The sequence below is a fragment of the Leptopilina boulardi genome, unplaced genomic scaffold (genome assembly GCF_019393585.1).
Source record: "Leptopilina boulardi isolate dan_hultmark-lab unplaced genomic scaffold, ZJU_Lbou_2.1 LbouV2_165, whole genome shotgun sequence".
NCBI classification, from domain to species: Eukaryota; Metazoa; Arthropoda; class Insecta; order Hymenoptera; family Figitidae; genus Leptopilina; species Leptopilina boulardi.
In genome coordinates, this window is record NW_026137713.1 from 1,424,788 (window position 1) to 1,447,348 (window position 22,561).

The 22,561-nt window shown below is 27.1% G+C and overlaps 1 protein-coding gene across 6 annotated transcripts in view; it reads right to left on the reverse strand.

The window, feature by feature from the left end:
- Window positions 1-1,262: 1,262 nt before the first annotated feature.
- Window positions 1,263-22,561, reverse strand: part of LOC127277042 (uncharacterized) — a 229,790-nt gene continuing 208,491 nt past the window's right edge. For all 6 annotated transcript variants that reach the window (XM_051297854.1, XM_051297857.1, XM_051297856.1 and 3 more), the window contains one exon: window positions 1,263-8,607. In XM_051297854.1, the coding sequence (XP_051153811.1) occupies window positions 8,440-8,607 (168 nt within the window). In that variant the 3' untranslated portion in view covers window positions 1,263-8,439. The remainder of the gene's footprint in view (window positions 8,608-22,561) is intronic.

Below are 22,561 nucleotides of genomic sequence, written 5' to 3' on the forward strand. Positions count from 1 at the left end.
ACCTATATATTAAACGTAAACGTTAAAGATATCTTATTTTGTTAATATTCACTTGAGGGGAGTGATAATAATTAATTCGTTGAATAATTATCGCTATATAATTATTAACATAATAATTGAAATTTTTTATTCTGCAAGGAAAAAAAAAGTGCAACTGCTAAAGATTTCACTATAGCGAAATATTTAACTGAAACAATTAAAATTTTTGCTATCATAATGAAACTTTTCGCTGTTTCAGCTAAATCTTTTTTTCCGTATAATTATTATAGAATTTCTTTCTAAATATTTCTAATTTTTAATTAATAATAAAAATTTTTTTTGGTCAGTTAGTTTTTAAATTATTATTAATTAGTTATAAAAATTGTTTATGCCATTTTTTTTTCATAATTTTAATTAAATTTTTTTTTTGTAATTTAATTTAGTATTATATATATATAAATGAAAATATTTCAGAAATTGAGAATTAGAATAAATCAATATAATATGGAAGTTGAATAATTTTTGCTGACGAGTAAATATAATCTATTTTAATGATAAAATACAATTGCGAATAAATATTTACATGTGCTAATGAGAAAATTAATTTATTTATAAAATCAATATTTATAATTAATCCAGAAAATAATTTTTTTTTTTTATTTATATGTTATGAACATTTATTTTTTTTGTTATAAATAATTATTTTGATTAATTAATTAAAAGTTTATTTATTGTTCAATAATAATGTATTTCAGGCTACTTCATCAGTGCGGAAAGGTGCAAAGGGATGAGAATTGTATCCTGAAGTTAAAGCTCCTTTCAAAGACCAACTTTCCAACAATTGATGAAACTTTCTCGAGTGCCGGTGAGTAGTATTCTCTTTCACTAGTAAGATAATTCTCATTTTAGAACTTGATCTTTGTTTTCTGTAGCCTATTGGTGCGAACAAGTTATAATTATATAGAATTCCTTTGAAACACCAGCATCGCAGCTGACATTTAAAACAATTTCAGATTTTTCCTCCACTATTTTTTTTTACTTTTCTTTTTTGAAAAAAAAAAATTACAAAATCACAAAACTAATTTTGTTGTTTCATAATTAAGAAACAATTAATTATAATAGTATTAATAAATAAATAAATAATAATAATAATAATAATAATAATAATAATTTTATAATATAATAATTAATATATATATATATTTTTTTAAATTAAACTGAAATTAAAATTACCTTTTGCTTATAAGAAAAAATAAATGGGTAAAAAGTGAATAAAAAATAAATCGCCTGCGTAAATGTAACATTTATTTGGCAAAAATTTGACAGTGGATACATAGATTAAGTATAGTTTACAAAACGAATTGACTGTAGACAGGACTGTGAAAATACATCGATGTCTCTTCCACAACTCTCATCATTTTTTCTTTTTTTTTTTTTGGTATTTTTTTTTTTATTATTATTCGCACTTTCATCATTTTTAAAGATTCAGTCTCTGATATTTTCTGCTTTTTTTAAATTTCTTTTATGACATTCTTTGGTGTTTGAATCTCTATTTAAAACAGAAAATAACCGAGTTTGATCCCATATTAATATAATATATATATATATTTATATATATTGATCCACACTCAATTCACTCATTTTGACTCCAGTGATTATCAATTTCTTTTTTAATGTGTGTTTGTGCTTTTCCAATCTTTCGAGAAAGAAATTTAAATATTAAAATGAAAAACTAAAAATTTTTATTTAAAATAAAAAAAAAATTCAGTTTTTTGTATAATTTTAATTGATTAATATATAAAATTTGTTATTAGAAACAAGAAATTAGTATTAATTATAGAAATTGACAATATTTTCGATTTCTTTTTTAAAAAAATGGAAGATCTATGAAAAATGTAGACACTTGTAAAAAAAAAAGTTGAGTCATTTATCGAACAGAATTATTATTTATCAAAAATGGAAAAATTTTATCGAAAAAAATTTATTGTATTTTATTGTAAAAAAAGGGAAAAGGTTTTTTTTTTGTTTATTATTTATATAAATATGAAAGAAATGTTTTTATCAAATCCTTCTCGAAGTTTTGAAAAGCTTTACCTATTGTCTATATAATATAAATTAAATCAGTACATATCTTATCAACTATTTACAATTTTGATTAAGATTGTTCGAAAAAATTGCCGTTTGATTCTTTTTTTATTCACAAAAACTGTCGCTTTTTTTTTTAAATATTATATAATAAATGTATACTTTTTACATAATGACAATGATTTTCACCAATTGTTCTTATATATAATTGTTAAAAAGTATAATTTTTAAAAGTACTTACATCAATTTACTATTAATTACGTCGATGAATTATTTTTTTTTTACCACTAAACAATATTTTTTAATATCAATATAATTTTTATAATTAATTTTTTATTACAAAAAGAAGTTTTTTTTTATTAAAACGATATACAATTTTAAAAATAAAACTTGAATCATAATAGTTAACATTAATTAATGATACATGTGATATAACACTAAATAATTAATTCTCAATTTTTTGATTACGAAAAATTTATTAAAAATATAATATAAAATATCGAAAAACATGAAACGAAGATTGGAATGAGAAATTTTTAACGTAACGATTTTGAAAATATTTATATCATTTGTATAATATATATATATATATATATATTTATATATTTATTATAATAATATAATATAGCTATATATGCCTATTAACTATGTATTATAATTAGTGTCGAATGTAGTGTGAACTGCTTTACGTTTAATAATAAGGATCACAGCCGTAGCTTTGAATACGAATGTCTTGTTCGTATTTTTTAAGACCAGTGTAATTATAACGTTTATTAGTAATCATAAAACTCACTTTTTTTACTATTCGCTAATCGACTACGCACATCCACTAGATTGAATTTAAAAAAAAAAATTTTTATAGTCGTTTTATATTTTTAAAGAAATTTGAAATTCCATTGATATTTTTTAAATTGAATTTTTCATTCTTATTATTTTAAAAAAAGAGAAAAATAGAAAAAAATTACAAATAAATTTTGATAAATTTAATTTATTAATGATAAATAAAATTAATTATTTATTGCTAATTAGAAAATTATAATTGTATCAAAATTATATAATTATACATAATAATTGCAAAAAAATAATTTATTTTAATATTAATTAATTTTTGTTTTTTTTTTTTATTTCCGATTAAACGACTATCGCGATCCAATTATTATTATAATATTAATAAATATATTGTTACGAGCGATTGTAAATTTGATTACGAGTAAGCATTGAAATCACATGTCGATAATCTTTGCCCTTTACAAAAAATAAAGTTTCGTACTAAGAGAGTGTGTGATGACAAAGAATCGACCGATGATTTTTATGCACTTCGAGTAAAAAATCAAAAAAAAAAAAAAATCACAAAATTTTTTATTATTGCTCAGTTATAAATGCACAATATTTTGAGAGACAACATCGACTTTTACAGCTCTAGATTCTACTGTACGATCTATTTTCTACGTATTTCAAGGACTGAATTCACTCATTTCTTAATCATCTTTGTCAATATATGATGAAAATTTTTTGAAAAATTCAAAAATTTTTATAAAATTTAATTAATTTTTTCTTACTAAAAAATTTTTTTTTGCTAAAAGAAATTTCTTTTAAAATTGAAAAAAAATGAAATAATTAAATTAACATATGAATAATAATTTAATGGCAATTTTATTGTTTATAAATAAATAAAATTTGTAAAAGAAAAAAAAAATGATTGACTTGGGATGATGAGAAATGAGAAATAGTGAAAAAGACTAGAGACCCGCGTGCAGCTGACATAGATTGTAATTTTTATTTATTTTTATTTTTTTTTATTTTTAAATTTGAAGAGAGCGTGCATCTTTGGGTCTAAGCTACGGCTAATTAGTTAGGAGGGACCGTGATATCGGACGTTATTTCACTTAAATCATCCTAGGAGGCTAATAAAACTACTCCAAAAATTGTGGACGCGATTTTTTCTACTGTTTTTTTTTTAAATTGTATTTATTTATTTATTTATTTATTATTATTATTAGTTTACTACCAGAATCAAGCAACTATCGAGAAAAATTTGTAATTTTTTTTCACGATTAAATTCACATCAATTAGTCTATATATTTTTAGACACGAGATTAAAATTTACCAAAAAAAAAAAAATTCTGCAAATTATTAATAATTTTATTAAAAATATTTTGCAAACTAATTCATATTTATCGAAATTTTTGATTGAATATTTTGATATCGTTTTAAGATCCGGTCCTTTTAATCATTATTTTATTTCTTAATAAAATTAATTATTAATAAAATAAAAATATAATAAATAAAATTATTAATAAATATGTTCAGTAATAAAATTAATTAATAATTTTGCTAATTAATTATTGAAATATTTATAGAAATTGTTATTAATTATTTTTGACAATATTATAGTTTTCTTTTGTTATATTTATTTGTAAACGGTTTATTTTTATCGAGAGAGAATATAAAATATAATTGAAAATGACAATTAATTATAAAGATAAAATGGACGGGAAACTAAAATAATAAAGAAGTTAAGCGTGACTAATTAGTGGTTCGATATAAATATAATAATTTGGGAAAAATCGTGACTACTTTATTTGTATAGCGTTTCGTTAATTTGCCTCGCGTGACACATTTTTTTTTTTTATATAAATGCATAGTTTAAATTATTCAAAGGACGTATTATTAGCAATAAATATAAATCGCGAGCTTGGTAGCGTTAAATATATCTAATTATAAATAATTATAATAATATTAATAATAATAATAATAATAATAATAAAAATAAAAAATAATAATAATAAATTGCAATTATTAATAATTTAACAATAATAATTATTGTATATTATTAAAATTATAAATTATTTTCATTATTATTAATTATTATTTATTATTAATAATTAATAACTATATTCTATATAAACTGCCTGGATTGCAAACGAACTTATTTAATAAAAGTTTAACGATTTTTACCCTACGGGACGTAATAAAAAAAGAAAAAGAAAGACACCAAAGTATTTACGGGACAACTATAATTCTGTGTTCTCTTAAAAAAAAAAAAAAAAGATCACATTCTTCTCTCTACGACCAGGAATGTTAACGATTCAATGGTGCCCCATTATTTTTATGTCCCTTCACTTTTTTGAGATCCTCGTAAATGAAAAAAAGACTATCTTCACTATTTGTACTTTACGCTATAATAAAAAAAAAATACAATTTTGGAAAATTTAAAACAAAAACCCAAATTTTAAAAGACAAAAAAATTCACACCCTTTTTCTAGATTGTTAAAACGGAAAAATTAGTTTCGAAAACAAAAACAAACTATTATCGCAAAAAAGCAAAAAAAAATTAATTTTGAACTAGGAAAAAAGTTTTCTTTTTTTTTCAGAAAAGCGAAAAATCTACACTACACTAGACATTGAGAATTTTTTTTTTTCGAAAGATTTGTAGAATTTTTTTTTGCGACTTTTAACATCTAAAAAAAAAACGAAAGAAAGAAATCCGAGAATCGAGAGATTTTTTTTTATGTGTGAAAAATTCGAGATTCTCGAATTGAGGGAAATTGTCTATAACCCTGTCATTTTTCCACGCCACTTTAAAAATTGTTGAACCTTTTAATTGATTCTACATTATACATTTATATTTATATATGGTTATAAAATTGAATCTATTTTATATATTTCGCTTATTTTTATATATTTACATAAATGCGTTTAAAACATTGAGAAAAATTCCTTACCTATAGATGGCCACAGAATTATTTACGCGCGGTAAAAAAAGGAGATAATTTTTTTTACACACGAATTAGGCGAAAAAAAATACTTTTTATTTGAACTTCCACTCTTTTTTTTTTATTCTCATTGAGCAAAAAGCTGATTGCAATATATCAAAAAATAAATTAAAAAAAAAAATTCATAATATGAACGTATATTTACATATCTTAATTTTAGAAACTTAATTATACAAATTTAATGAGTATTGCACTGAAATTAAGCCTTATATTACAATATTTTTTTCCATATGAAACAAATTTTTTTTTCAAAAAAGAAAATTTAAAAATAAAAATTTTTTTTTGGATTTATTGGAAATTTTTTCTTTAAGTAAATAGAAATTGTAATGATCTATACTTAAGATAAAAAATAATTATTTTTTCAAGCAATTAATTACAATTGAGCACACAACCTCTCTCTCTCTTTTCTCTCACTCTCACAAACTCTTGACACGATAATTTAAGTTTCTACTACGTTTTAGCAAAAATAAATATCGTGTAACATTGCCCTATTGTTAACGAGATGATCCCGATCAAGAGGTTTCACAGTAACGCATATTTTTTTTTTTTATAATATAATTTTAATATTTCATATAATTTAAATATCTCGTACATTGACATGATGAGCATGCAAAATCGTTTATCGAAGTCTTTCACTTTTTCTTTCAATTTCTTTTTTTTTTTTCCTCTAAAATTTAAATATTTTTTCTCTGATCATTAAAAAAGAAACGAAATTAATTTATGTACTTTTTTTTTCGTCAAAATGAAGGTTTGAAAGATTTTTGAAAAATATTTTTTCATATAATAAGATTGTAATTTTTATGAGATGAATGAAAATTTTGAAAGATTTCGATATTCTTCTCGGAATGTAGAAAAAAAATTCTCGAGAGAATAATACTTTTTTTTTATACACTCCTTTTTGCTTTTTTTTTGGGGAAAAAGGAGATTTTTTAGCTTTATCACACGTACCATGAGACTTTTTTTTTTGTTAGGAAACGACGTACACGAATAATTACGGAGGAAATTTTTTTTTAAATACTTAAAAACTAGTACTTTGGTAAAGACTCGGATCACTTTTTGTATAAGATTTATTATACATCATCGCTTAGGTATCGTTTTTGTCATTATCAGCGTTTACAAGTCGATTATTTTATATATATTCTTCTCAATTTTCTTATATAATAATTATCGCAAAATTACGATCTAATTAATTCATATAATTTAAAAACTACCATGGACGTATCGCTCTTTCGTAAGGTGCCTCGTCAATTCAGTCTAAATACAGAGAGACAAGTCTTTCACATTTTTTTTTCTTAAAGATAAAAAAAAATAATAATAGTCGTTTCCTTATTAATAATTTTTCTTCATTAAATATATTAATTGTTTCTTAAAACAATTAATTATTTTAATGAATTTAATGGTAATTACTCGATTTTTTTGTTTGTAATTTGGTGTAACTTGTATGTTTATTATTATTATTTGACTAGTAAAAATTTGTTATTTTACTAAAATTTACTTTTTACAAAATTAATATCTAAAGTTTGAAAATTATTTTTTTATTTTTGCTGAATTTTTTTTTTAAATTGTCTCTTTAAAAATGTTTTACAAACATAAAAAACAGTTTATTTAATACTGATTCGATTTATCGAGTACTTTATAATTGAGTTACTAAATAATTTGTAATTAGTTAATAATTAGTTACTATTTAATTTACTACCAATTAATAATTAATTAGTTATTAATAATAACTAATTTATTACTAATTAACGTTAATATTTAATAACTAATTACTCACTAATTATAGGTTAATAATTAATTACTCATTAATATTTTTAATTAATTACTAGTGGGGTTGGTTGTTAATAATAAATTTAATAAATTATTAAATAAAAATACTCGTTTCTGATGTGTCAAGAATGTGAATGAGATGAAAAAATATTTTTTTTTAGGGTAAATTAAAAGTGGTAAAATTGATTAAAAATATAATATTCCTTGAGCAAGTTTTTCTTTTTTTTTGCGGGGACAAGTTTTCGTACATCCCTGACTTTAATGAATTCCATTCACTGACAGATTGAAGCAAGAGTTTCTGAGGTCTCAATTACAAAACTTTTCTCCTATGATTCAATTCTCGTTTCTCATTTGACCCTTTCACAGATTCATTTCAATTAGGACTTTTGAAGCTTGAAAATAATCTCTCTTTCTTCTTTTTTTTCTACCTCTCTTGTATGAAAAAAAAGAAATTGATGTTCCCAGTTATAGAAGATTTCAAAAGTAAAAAAAAATCAAGAAAAAAAAATTAGAACTTAATAAATTTTTAACATGATTATCTTAAATCTAATTTATTTAAAAAAAAAAATTCTTAATCTCAGCTTATAGACTTTCAAGTTTCAATAAGCTTTTTAGTAGAATAAAGAAATAAATTTTAAATGAAAAATTATTTTTAAAAAATGATTAAAAATTTATAAATAAATTAAATAAAAAACAATTGATAGTTGAATTTTCAAGGTATTTAATATTAAGGGTCTGTGTGAGTATTAAAAAAAAGTAGAAATAGAAAAGAGGCACCCTACGTGTAGTGTTCGTAATTCCCACATTCGGATAGTGTGGGTGTGGACGGGCACTAGGTGGGATTTGGATCCTCGTAGGCCTTCTCATAATCACGTCTTCGAATCACTGCAAAATGTGTCATTTGAAAAGAATTCGTCTTTTTACAACCACGTTCCAATGTCCCCGTCATACTGTATCCCATATTAAAGTCACTCGATGACACATTCGATGTCAGGTACAACTGAAAACAAAAAAAAAACAAATATTTTTCATTGAAATGTGATAAAATTATTATTATTGTTATTATTATTATTATTATTATTATTACTAGCAACACATAAGCGGGCAAATAAGCCCTACCAACTGTCTATCCGTCAACTTATTTATAAAAAAATTTTTAAATCATGATAATGTAATTATATAATTCAAAATAATGATAAAAGACCCAAAAAAATTCAATTTTTCTTAGGCAGACGATTTTAATACAAATTCTTGCACAAAAAATCCGTAAAAGTGTAAAAAAAATTGACAGCACGAACCGAGTAGAGGAAGACCCTTATCTCCACCATTAAAGCATTTTTTGTCATAAAAAACTACTCAAAAAAATTCAATTTTTCTTAGGCGGACTATTTTATTGCATTTTCTTCCACAAAATACACCTAAAAGTGTAGAAAAAAATTGACAGCCAAAAAAGAGTAGAGGAAGACACCTATTACCACCTAAAAGTCATCCAACCCATAAATCCAAAATTACAAAAAAGTTCCGAAAATAATTTAATTTTTCTTAGGCAGACGATTTTAATGCATTTTCTTGCACAAAATGCACCTATAATTGTAGAAAAAAATTGACAGCCAAAAAAGAGTAGAGGAAGACACCTATTACCACCTAAAAGTCATCCAACCCATAAATCCAAAATTACAAAAAAGTTCCGAAAATAATTTAATTTTTCTTAGGCAGACGATTTTAATGCATTTTCTTGCACAAAATGCACCTATAATTGTAGAAAAAAATTGACAGCCAAAAAAGAGTAGAGGAAGACACCTATTACCACCTAAAAGTCATCCAACCCATAAATCCAAAATTACAAAAAAGTTCCGAAAATAATTTAATTTTTCTTAGGCAGACGATTTTAATGCATTTTCTTGCACAAAATGCACCTATAATTGTAGAAAAAAATTGACAGCCAAAAAAGAGTAGAGGAAGACACCTATTACCACCTAAAAGTCATCCAACACATAAATCCAAAATTACAAAAAAGTTCCGAAAATAATTTAATTTTTCTTAGGCAGACGATTTTAGTGCATTTTCTTGCACAAAATGCACCTATAATTGTAGAAAAAAATTGACAGCCAAAAAAGAGTAGAGGAAGACACCTATTACCACCTAAAAGTCATCCAACCCATAAATCCAAAATTACAAAAAAGTTCCGAAAATAATTTAATTTTTCTTAGGCAGACGATTTTAATGCATTTTCTTGCACAAAATGCACCTATAATTGTAGAAAAAAATTGACAGCCAAAAAAGAGTAGAGGAAGACACCTATTACCACCTAAAAGTCATCCAACCCATAAATCCAAAATTACAAAAAAGTTCCGAAAATAATTTAATTTTTCTTAGGCAGACGATTTTAATGCATTTTCTTGCACAAAATGCACCTATAATTGTAGAAAAAAATTGACAGCCAAAAAAGAGTAGAGGAAGACACCTATTACCACCTAAAAGTCATCCAACACATAAATCCAAAATTACAAAAAAGTTCCGAAAATAATTTAATTTTTCTTAGGCAGACGATTTTAATGCATTTTCTTGCACAAAATGCACCTATAATTGTAGAAAAAAATTGACAGCCAAAAAAGAGTAGAGGAAGACACCTATTACCACCTAAAAGTCATCCAACCCATAAATCCAAAATTACAAAAAAGTTCCGAAAATAATTTAATTTTTCTTAGGCAGACGATTTTAATGCATTTTCTTGCACAAAATGCACCTATAATTGTAGAAAAAAATTGACAGCCAAAAAAGAGTAGAGGAAGACACCTATTACCACCTAAAAGTCATCCAACCCATAAATCCAAAATTATAAAAAAGTTCCCAAAATAATTTAATTTTTCTTAGGCGGACTATTTTATTGCATTTTGTTGCACAAAATGCACCTATAATTGTAGAAAAAAATTGACAGCCAAAAAAGAGTAGAGGAAGACACATATTACCACCGAAAAGTCATCCAACCCATAAATCCAAAATTATAAAAAAGTTCCCAAAATAATTTAATTTTTCTTAGGCGGACTATTTTATTGCATTTTGTTGCACAAAATGCACCTATAATTGTAGAAAAAAATTGACAGCCAAAAAAGAGTAGAGGAAGACAGCTATTACCACATAAAAGTCATCCAACCCATAAATCCAAAATTACAAAAAAGTTCCGAAAATAATTTAATTTTTCTTAGGCAGACGATTTTAATGCATTTTCTTGCACAAAATGCACCTATAATTGTAGAAAAAATATTGGCAGCCAAAAAAGAGTAGAGGAAGACACCTATTACCACCTAAAAGTCATCCAACGCATAAATCCAAAATTACAAAAAAGTTCCGAAAATAATTTAATTTTTCTTAGGCAGACGATTTTAATGCATTTTCTTGCACAAAATGCACCTATAATTGTAGGAAAAAATTGACAGCCAAAAAAGAGTAGAGGAAGACACCTATTACCACCTAAAAGTCATCCAACCCATAAATCCAAAATTACAAAAAAGTTCCAAAAATAATTTTTATTTTTCTTAGGCAGACGATTTTAATGCATTTTCTTGCACAAAATGCACCTATAATTGTAGGAAAAAATTGACAGCCAAAAAAGAGTAGAGGAAGACACCTATTACCACCTAAAAGTCATCCAACCCAGAAATCCAAAATTACAAAAAAGTTCCAAAAATAATTTTTATTTTTCTTAGGCAGACGATTTTAATGCATTTTCTTGCACAAAATGCACCTATAATTGTAGAAAAAAATTGACAGCCAAAAAAGAGTAGAGGAAGACACCTATTACCACCTAAAAGTCATCCAACCCATAAATCCAAAATTACAAAAAAGTTCAGAAAATAATTTAATTTTTCTTAGGCAGACGATTTTAATGCATTTTCTTGCACAAAATGCAACTATAATTGTAGAAAAAAATTGACAGCCAAAAAACAGTAGAGGAAGACACCTATTACAACCTAAAAGTCATCCAACCCATAAATCCAAAATTACAAAAAAGTTCCGAAAATAATTTAATTTTTCTTAGGCAGACGATTTTAATGCATTTTCTTGCACAAAATGCAACTATAATTGTAGAAAAAAATTGACAGCCAAGAAACAGTAGAGGAAGACACCTATTACAACCTAAAAGTCATCCAACCCATAAATCCAAAATTACAAAAAAGTTACGAAAATAATTTAATTTTTCTTAGGCAGACGATTTTAATGCATTTTTTTGCACAAAATGCACCTATAATTGTAGAAAAAAATTGACAGCCAAAAAAGAGTAGAGGAAGACACCTATTACCACCTAAAAGTCATCCAACCCATAAATCCGAAATTATAAAAAAGTTCCGAAAATAATTTAATTTTTCTTAGGCAGACGATTTTAATGCATTTTCTTGCACAAACTGCACCTATAATTGTAGAAAAAAATTGACAGCCAAGAAAGAGTAGAGGAAGACACCTATTACCACCTAAAAGTCATCCAACCCATAAATCCAAAATTACAAAAAAGTTCCGAAAATAATTTAATTTTTCTTAGGCAGACGATTTTAATGCATTTTCTTGCACAAAATGCACCTATAATTGTATAAAAAAATTGACAGCCAAAAAAGAGTAGAGGAAGACACCTATTACCACCTAAAAGTCATCCAACCCATAAATCCAAAATTACAAAAAAGTTCCGAAAATAATTTAATTTTTCTTAGGCAGACGATTTTAATGCATTTTCTTGCACAAAATGCACCTATAATTGTAGAAAAAAATTGACAGCCAAAAAAGAGTAGAGGAAGACACCTATTACCACCTAAAAGTCATCCAACCCATAAATCCAAAATTACAAAAAAGTTCCGAAAATAATTTAATTTTTCTTAGGCAGACGATTTTAATGCATTTTCTTGCACAAAATGCACCTATAATTGTAGAAAAAAATTGACAGCCAAAAAAGAGTAGAGGAAGACACCTATTACCACCTAAAAGTCATCCAACCCATAAATCCAAAATTATAAAAAAGTTCCGAAAATAATTTAATTTTTCTTAGGCAGACGATTTTAATGCATTTTCTTGCACAAAATGCACCTATAATTGTAGAAAAAAATTGACAGCCAAAAAAGAGTAGAGGAAGACACCTATTACCACCTAAAAGTCATCCAACCCATAAATCCAAAATTACAAAAAAGTTCCGAAAATAATTTAATTTTTCTTAGGCAGACGATTTTAATGCATTTTCTTGCACAAAATGCACCTATAATTGTAGAAAAAAATTGACAGCCAAAAAAGAGTAGAGGAAGACACCTATTACCACCTAAAAGTCATCCAACACATAAATCCAAAATTACAAAAAAGTTCCGAAAATAATTTAATTTTTCTTAGGCAGACGATTTTAATGCATTTTCTTGCACAAAATGCACCTATAATTGTAGAAAAAAATTGACAGCCAAAAAAGAGTAGAGGAAGACACCTATTACCACCTAAAAGTCATCCAACCCATAAATCCAAAATTACAAAAAAGTTCCAAAAATAATTTAATTTTTCTTAGGCAGACGATTTTAATGCATTTTCTTGCACAAAATGCACCTATAATTGTAGAAAAAAATTGACAGCCAAAAAAGAGTAGAGGAAGACACCTATTACCACCTAAAAGTCATCCAACACATAAATCCAAAATTACAAAAAAGTTCCAAAAATAATTTAATTTTTCTTAGGCAGACGATTTTAATGCATTTTCTTGCACAAAATGCACCTATAATTGTAGAAAAAAATTGACAGCCAAAAAAGAGTAGAGGAAGACACCTATTACCACCTAAAAGTCATCCAACACATAAATCCAAAATTACAAAAAAGTTACGAAAATAATTTAATTTTTCTTAGGCAGACGATTTTAATGCATTTTCTTGCACAAAATGCACCTATAATTGTAGAAAAAAATTGACAGCCAAAAAAGAGTAGAGGAAGACACCTATTACCACCTAAAAGTCATCCAACCCATAAATCCAAAATTACAAAAAAGTTCCAAAAATAATTTAATTTTTCTTAGGCAGACGATTTTAATGCATTTTCTTGCACAAAATGCACCTATAATTGTAGAAAAAAATTGACAGCCAAAAAAGAGTAGAGGAAGACACCTATTACCACCTAAAAGTCATCCAACACATAAATCCAAAATTACAAAAAAGTTACGAAAATAATTTAATTTTTCTTAGGCAGACGATTTTAATGCATTTTCTTGCACAAAATGCAACTATAATTATAGAAAAAAATTGACAGCCAAAAAAGAGTAGAGGAAGACACCTATTACCACCTAAAAGTCATCCAACCCATAAATCCAAAATTATAAAAAAGTTCCGAAAATAATTTAATTTTTTTAGGCAGACGATTTTAATGCATTTTCTTGCACAAAATGCACCTATAATTGTAGAAAAAAATTGACAGTCAAAAAAGAGTAGAGGAAGACACCTATTACCACCTAAAAGTCATCCAACCCATAAATCCAAAATTACAAAAAAGTTCCGAAAATAATTTAATTTTTCTTAGGCAGACGATTTTAATACATTTTCTTGCACAAAATGCACCTATAATTGTAGAAAAAAATTGACAGCCAAAAAAGAGTAGAGGAAGGCACCTATTACCACCTAAAAGTCATCCAACCCATAAATCCAAAATTACAAAAAAGTTCCGAAAATAATTTTTATTTTTCTTAGGCAGACGATTTTAATGCATTTTCTTGCACAAAATGCACCTATAATTGTAGAAAAAAATTGACAGACAAAAAAGAGTAGAGGAAGACACCTATTACCACCTAAAAGTCATCCAACCCATAAATCCAAAATTACAAAAAAGTTCAGAAAATAATTTAATTTTTCTTAGGCAGACGATTTTAATGCATTTTCTTGCACAAAATGCACCTATAATTGTAGAAAAAAATTGACAGCCAAAAAAGAGTAGAGGAAGACACCTATTACCACCTAAAAGTCATCCAACCTATAAATCCAAAATTACAAAAAAGTTCCGAAAATAATTTAATTTTTCTTAGGCAGACGATTTTAATGCATTTTCTTGCACAAAATGCACCTATAATTGTAGAAAAAAATTGACAGCCAAAAAAGAGTAGAGGAAGACACTTATTACCACCTAAAAGTCATCCAACCCATAAATCCAAAATTACAAAAAAGTTCCGAAAATAATTTAATTTTTCTTAGGCAGACGATTTTAATGCATTTTCTTGCACAAAATGCACCTATAATTGTAGAAAAAAATTGACAGCCAAAAAAGAGTAGAGGAAGACACCTATTACCACCTAAAAGTCATCCAACCCATAAATCCAAAATTACAAAAAAGTTCCGAAAATAATTTAATTTTTCTTAGGCAGACGATTTTAATGCATTTTCTTGCACAAAATGCACCTATAATTGTAGAAAAAAATTGACAGCCAAAAAAGAGTAGAGGAAGACACCTATTACCACCTAAAAGTCATCCAACCCATAAATCCAAAATTACAAAAAAGTTCCGAAAATAATTTAATTTTTCTTAGGCAGACGATTTTAATGCATTTTCTTGCACAAAATGCACCTATAATTGTAGAAAAAAATTGACAGCCAAAAAAGAGTAGAGGAAGACACCTATTACCACCTAAAAGTCATCCAACCCATAAATCCAAAATTACAAAAAAGTTCCGAAAATAATTTAATTTTTCTTAGGCAGACGATTTTAATGCATTTTCTTGCACAAAATGCACCTATAATTGTAGAAAAAAATTGACAGCCAAAAAAGAGTAGAGGAAGACACCTATTACCACCTAAAAGTCATCCAACCCATAAATCCAAAATTACAAAAAAGTTCCGAAAATAATTTAATTTTTCTTAGGCAGACGATTTTAATGCATTTTCTTGCACAAAATGCACCTATAATTGTAGAAAAAAATTGACAGCCAAAAAAGAGTAGAGGAAGACACCTATTACCACCTAAAAGTCATCCAACCCATAAATCCAAAATTACAAAAAAGTTCCGAAAATAATTTAATTTTTCTTAGGCAGACGATTTTAATGCATTTTCTTGCACAAAATGCACCTATAATTGTAGAAAAAAATTGACAGCCAAAAAAGAGTAGAGGAAGACACCTATTACCACCTAAAAGTCATCCAACCCATAAATCCAAAATTACAAAAAAGTTCCGAAAATAATTTAATTTTTCTTAGGCAGACGATTTTAATGCATTTTCTTGCACAAAATGCACCTATAATTGTAGAAAAAAATTGACAGCCAAAAAAGAGTAGAGGAAGACACCTATTACCACCTAAAAGTCATCCAACCCATAAATCCAAAATTACAAAAAAGTTCCGAAAATAATTTAATTTTTCTTAGGCAGACGATTTTAATGCATTTTCTTGCACAAAATGCACCTATAATTGTAGAAAAAAATTGACAGCCAAAAAAGAGTAGAGGAAGACACCTATTACCACCTAAAAGTCATCCAACCCATAAATCCAAAATTACAAAAAAGTTCCGAAAATAATTTAATTTTTCTTAGGCAGACGATTTTAATGCATTTTCTTGCACAAAATGCACCTATAATTGTAGAAAAAAATTGACAGCCAAAAAAGAGTAGAGGAAGACACCTATTACCACCTAAAAGTCATCCAACCCATAAATCCAAAATTACAAAAAAGTTCCGAAAATAATTTAATTTTTCTTAGGCAGACGATTTTAATGCATTTTCTTGCACAAAATGCACCTATAATTGTAGAAAAAAATTGACAGCCAAAAAAGAGTAGAGGAAGACACCTATTACCACCTAAAAGTCATCCAACCCATAAATCCAAAATTACAAAAAAGTTCCGAAAATAATTTAATTTTTCTTAGGCAGACGATTTTAATGCATTTTCTTGCACAAAATGCACCTATAATTGTAGAAAAAAATTGACAGCCAAAAAAGAGTAGAGGAAGACACCTATTACCACCTAAAAGTCATCCAACCCATAAATCCAAAATTACAAAAAAGTTCCGAAAATAATTTAATTTTTCTTAGGCAGACGATTTTAATGCATTTTCTTGCACAAAATGCACCTATAATTGTAGAAAAAAATTGACAGCCAAAAAAGAGTAGAGGAAGACACCTATTACCACCTAAAAGTCATCCAACCCATAAATCCAAAATTACAAAAAAGTTCCGAAAATAATTTAATTTTTCTTAGGCAGACGATTTTAATGCATTTTCTTGCACAAAATGCACCTATAATTGTAGAAAAAAATTGACAGCCAAAAAAGAGTAGAGGAAGACACCTATTACCACCTAAAAGTCATCCAACCCATAAATCCAAAATTACAAAAAAGTTCCGAAAATAATTTAATTTTTCTTAGGCAGACGATTTTAATGCATTTTCTTGCACAAAATGCACCTATAATTGTAGAAAAAAATTGACAGCCAAAAAAGAGTAGAGGAAGACACCTATTACCACCTAAAAGTCATCCAACCCATAAATCCAAAATTACAAAAAAGTTCCGAAAATAATTTAATTTTTCTTAGGCAGACGATTTTAATGCATTTTCTTGCACAAAATGCACCTATAATTGTAGAAAAAAATTGACAGCCAAAAAAGAGTAGAGGAAGACACCTATTACCACCTAAAAGTCATCCAACCCATAAATCCAAAATTACAAAAAAGTTCCGAAAATAATTTAATTTTTCTTAGGCAGACGATTTTAATGCATTTTCTTGCACAAAATGCACCTATAATTGTAGAAAAAAATTGACAGCCAAAAAAGAGTAGAGGAAGACACCTATTACCACCTAAAAGTCATCCAACCCATAAATCCAAAATTACAAAAAAGTTCCGAAAATAATTTAATTTTTCTTAGGCAGACGATTTTAATGCATTTTCTTGCACAAAATGCACCTATAATTGTAGAAAAAAATTGACAGCCAAAAAAGAGTAGAGGAAGACACCTATTACCACCTAAAAGTCATCCAACCCATAAATCCAAAATTACAAAAAAGTTCCGAAAATAATTTAATTTTTCTTAGGCAGACGATTTTAATGCATTTTCTTGCACAAAATGCACCTATAATTGTAGAAAAAAATTGACAGCCAAAAAAGAGTAGAGGAAGACACCTATTACCACCTAAAAGTCATCCAACCCATAAATCCAAAATTACAAAAAAGTTCCGAAAATAATTTAATTTTTCTTAGGCAGACGATTTTAATGCATTTTCTTGCACAAAATGCACCTATAATTGTAGAAAAAAATTGACAGCCAAAAAAGAGTAGAGGAAGACACCTATTACCACCTAAAAGTCATCCAACCCATAAATCCAAAATTACAAAAAAGTTCCGAAAATAATTTAATTTTTCTTAGGCAGACGATTTTAATGCATTTTCTTGCACAAAATGCACCTATAATTGTAGAAAAAAATTGACAGCCAAAAAAGAGTAGAGGAAGACACCTATTACCACCTAAAAGTCATCCAACCCATAAATCCAAAATTACAAAAAAGTTCCGAAAATAATTTAATTTTTCTTAGGCAGACGATTTTAATGCATTTTCTTGCACAAAATGCACCTATAATTGTAGAAAAAAATTGACAGCCAAAAAAGAGTAGAGGAAGACACCTATTACCACCTAAAAGTCATCCAACCCATAAATCCAAAATTACAAAAAAGTTCCGAAAATAATTTAATTTTTCTTAGGCAGACGATTTTAATGCATTTTCTTGCACAAAATGCACCTATAATTGTAGAAAAAAATTGACAGCCAAAAAAGAGTAGAGGAAGACACCTATTACCACCTAAAAGTCATCCAACCCATAAATCCAAAATTACAAAAAAGTTCCGAAAATAATTTAATTTTTCTTAGGCAGACGATTTTAATGCATTTTCTTGCACAAAATGCACCTATAATTGTAGAAAAAAATTGACAGCCAAAAAAGAGTAGAGGAAGACACCTATTACCACCTAAAAGTCATCCAACCCATAAATCCAAAATTACAAAAAAGTTCCGAAAATAATTTAATTTTTCTTAGGCAGACGATTTTAATGCATTTTCTTGCACAAAATGCACCTATAATTGTAGAAAAAAATTGACAGCCAAAAAAGAGTAGAGGAAGACACCTATTACCACCTAAAAGTCATCCAACCCATAAATCCAAAATTACAAAAAAGTTCCGAAAATAATTTAATTTTTCTTAGGCAGACGATTTTAATGCATTTTCTTGCACAAAATGCACCTATAATTGTAGAAAAAAATTGACAGCCAAAAAAGAGTAGAGGAAGACACCTATTACCACCTAAAAGTCATCCAACCCATAAATCCAAAATTACAAAAAAGTTCCGAAAATAATTTAATTTTTCTTAGGCAGACGATTTTAATGCATTTTCTTGCACAAAATGCACCTATAATTGTAGAAAAAAATTGACAGCCAAAAAAGAGTAGAGGAAGACACCTATTACCACCTAAAAGTCATCCAACCCATAAATCCAAAATTACAAAAAAGTTCCGAAAATAATTTAATTTTTCTTAGGCAGACGATTTTAATGCATTTTCTTGCACAAAATGCACCTATAATTGTAGAAAAAAATTGACAGCCAAAAAAGAGTAGAGGAAGACACCTATTACCACCTAAAAGTCATCCAACCCATAAATCCAAAATTACAAAAAAGTTCCGAAAATAATTTAATTTTTCTTAGGCAGACGATTTTAATGCATTTTCTTGCACAAAATGCACCTATAATTGTAGAAAAAAATTGACAGCCAAAAAAGAGTAGAGGAAGACACCTATTACCACCTAAAAGTCATCCAACCCATAAATCCAAAATTACAAAAAAGTTCCGAAAATAATTTAATTTTTCTTAGGCAGACGATTTTAATGCATTTTCTTGCACAAAATGCACCTATAATTGTAGAAAAAAATTGACAGCCAAAAAAGAGTAGAGGAAGACACCTATTACCACCTAAAAGTCATCCAACCCATAAATCCAAAATTACAAAAAAGTTCCGAAAATAATTTAATTTTTCTTAGGCAGACGATTTTAATGCATTTTCTTGCACAAAATGCACCTATAATTGTAGAAAAAAATTGACAGCCAAAAAAGAGTAGAGGAAGACACCTATTACCACCTAAAAGTCATCCAACCCATAAATCCAAAATTACAAAAAAGTTCCGAAAATAATTTAATTTTTCTTAGGCAGACGATTTTAATGCATTTTCTTGCACAAAATGCACCTATAATTGTAGAAAAAAATTGACAGCCAAAAAAGAGTAGAGGAAGACACCTATTACCACCTAAAAGTCATCCAACCCATAAATCCAAAATTACAAAAAAGTTCCGAAAATAATTTAATTTTTCTTAGGCAGACGATTTTAATGCATTTTCTTGCACAAAATGCACCTATAATTGTAGAAAAAAATTGACAGCCAAAAAAGAGTAGAGGAAGACACCTATTACCACCTAAAAGTCATCCAACCCATAAATCCAAAATTACAAAAAAGTTCCGAAAATAATTTAATTTTTCTTAGGCAGACGATTTTAATGCATTTTCTTGCACAAAATGCACCTATAATTGTAGAAAAAAATTGACAGCCAAAAAAGAGTAGAGGAAGACACCTATTACCACCTAAAAGTCATCCAACCCATAAATCCAAAATTACAAAAAAGTTCCGAAAATAATTTAATTTTTCTTAGGCAGACGATTTTAATGCATTTTCTTGCACAAAATGCACCTATAATTGTAGAAAAAAATTGACAGCCAAAAAAGAGTAGAGGAAGACACCTATTACCACCTAAAAGTCATCCAACCCATAAATCCAAAATTACAAAAAAGTTCCGAAAATAATTTAATTTTTCTTAGGCAGACGATTTTAATGCATTTTCTTGCACAAAATGCACCTATAATTGTAGAAAAAAATTGACAGCCAAAAAAGAGTAGAGGAAGACACCTATTACCACCTAAAAGTCATCCAACCCATAAATCCAAAATTACAAAAAAGTTCCGAAAATAATTTAATTTTTCTTAGGCAGACGATTTTAATGCATTTTCTTGCACAAAATGCACCTATAATTGTAGAAAAAAATTGACAGCCAAAAAAGAGTAGAGGAAGACACCTATTACCACCTAAAAGTCATCCAACCCATAAATCCAAAATTACAAAAAAGTTCCGAAAATAATTTAATTTTTCTTAGGCAGACGATTTTAATGCATTTTCTTGCACAAAATGCACCTATAATTGTAGAAAAAAATTGACAGCCAAAAAAGAGTAGAGGAAGACACCTATTACCACCTAAAAGTCATCCAACCCATAAATCCAAAATTACAAAAAAGTTCCGAAAATAATTTAATTTTTCTTAGGCAGACGATTTTAATGCATTTTCTTGCACAAAATGCACCTATAATTGTAGAAAAAAATTGACAGCCAAAAAAGAGTAGAGGAAGACACCTATTACCACCTAAAAGTCATCCAACCCATAAATCCAAAATTACAAAAAAGTTCCGAAAATAATTTAATTTTTCTTAGGCAGACGATTTTAATGCATTTTCTTGCACAAAATGCACCTATAATTGTAGAAAAAAATTGACAGCCAAAAAAGAGTAGAGGAAGACACCTATTACCACCTAAAAGTCATCCAACCCATAAATCCAAAATTACAAAAAAGTTCCGAAAATAATTTAATTTTTCTTAGGCAGACGATTTTAATGCATTTTCTTGCACAAAATGCACCTATAATTGTAGAAAAAAATTGACAGCCAAAAAAGAGTAGAGGAAGACACCTATTACCACCTAAAAGTCATCCAACCCATAAATCCAAAATTACAAAAAAGTTCCGAAAATAATTTAATTTTTCTTAGGCAGACGATTTTAATGCATTTTCTTGCACAAAATGCACCTATAATTGTAGAAAAAAATTGACAGCCAAAAAAGAGTAGAGGAAGACACCTATTACCACCTAAAAGTCATCCAACCCATAAATCCAAAATTACAAAAAAGTTCCGAAAATAATTTAATTTTTCTTAGGCAGACGATTTTAATGCATTTTCTTGCACAAAATGCACCTATAATTGTAGAAAAAAATTGACAGCCAAAAAAGAGTAGAGGAAGACACCTATTACCACCTAAAAGTCATCCAACCCATAAATCCAAAATTACAAAAAAGTTCCGAAAATAATTTAATTTTTCTTAGGCAGACGATTTTAATGCATTTTCTTGCACAAAATGCACCTATAATTGTAGAAAAAAATTGACAGCCAAAAAAGAGTAGAGGAAGACACCTATTACCACCTAAAAGTCATCCAACCCATAAATCCAAAATTACAAAAAAGTTCCGAAAATAATTTAATTTTTCTTAGGCAGACGATTTTAATGCATTTTCTTGCACAAAATGCACCTATAATTGTAGAAAAAAATTGACAGCCAAAAAAGAGTAGAGGAAGACACCTATTACCACCTAAAAGTCATCCAACCCATAAATCCAAAATTACAAAAAAGTTCCGAAAATAATTTAATTTTTCTTAGGCAGACGATTTTAATGCATTTTCTTGCACAAAATGCACCTATAATTGTAGAAAAAAATTGACAGCCAAAAAAGAGTAGAGGAAGACACCTATTACCACCTAAAAGTCATCCAACCCATAAATCCAAAATTACAAAAAAGTTCCGAAAATAATTTAATTTTTCTTAGGCAGACGATTTTAATGCATTTTCTTGCACAAAATGCACCTATAATTGTAGAAAAAAATTGACAGCCAAAAAAGAGTAGAGGAAGACACCTATTACCACCTAAAAGTCATCCAACCCATAAATCCAAAATTACAAAAAAGTTCCGAAAATAATTTAATTTTTCTTAGGCAGACGATTTTAATGCATTTTCTTGCACAAAATGCACCTATAATTGTAGAAAAAAATTGACAGCCAAAAAAGAGTAGAGGAAGACACCTATTACCACCTAAAAGTCATCCAACCCATAAATCCA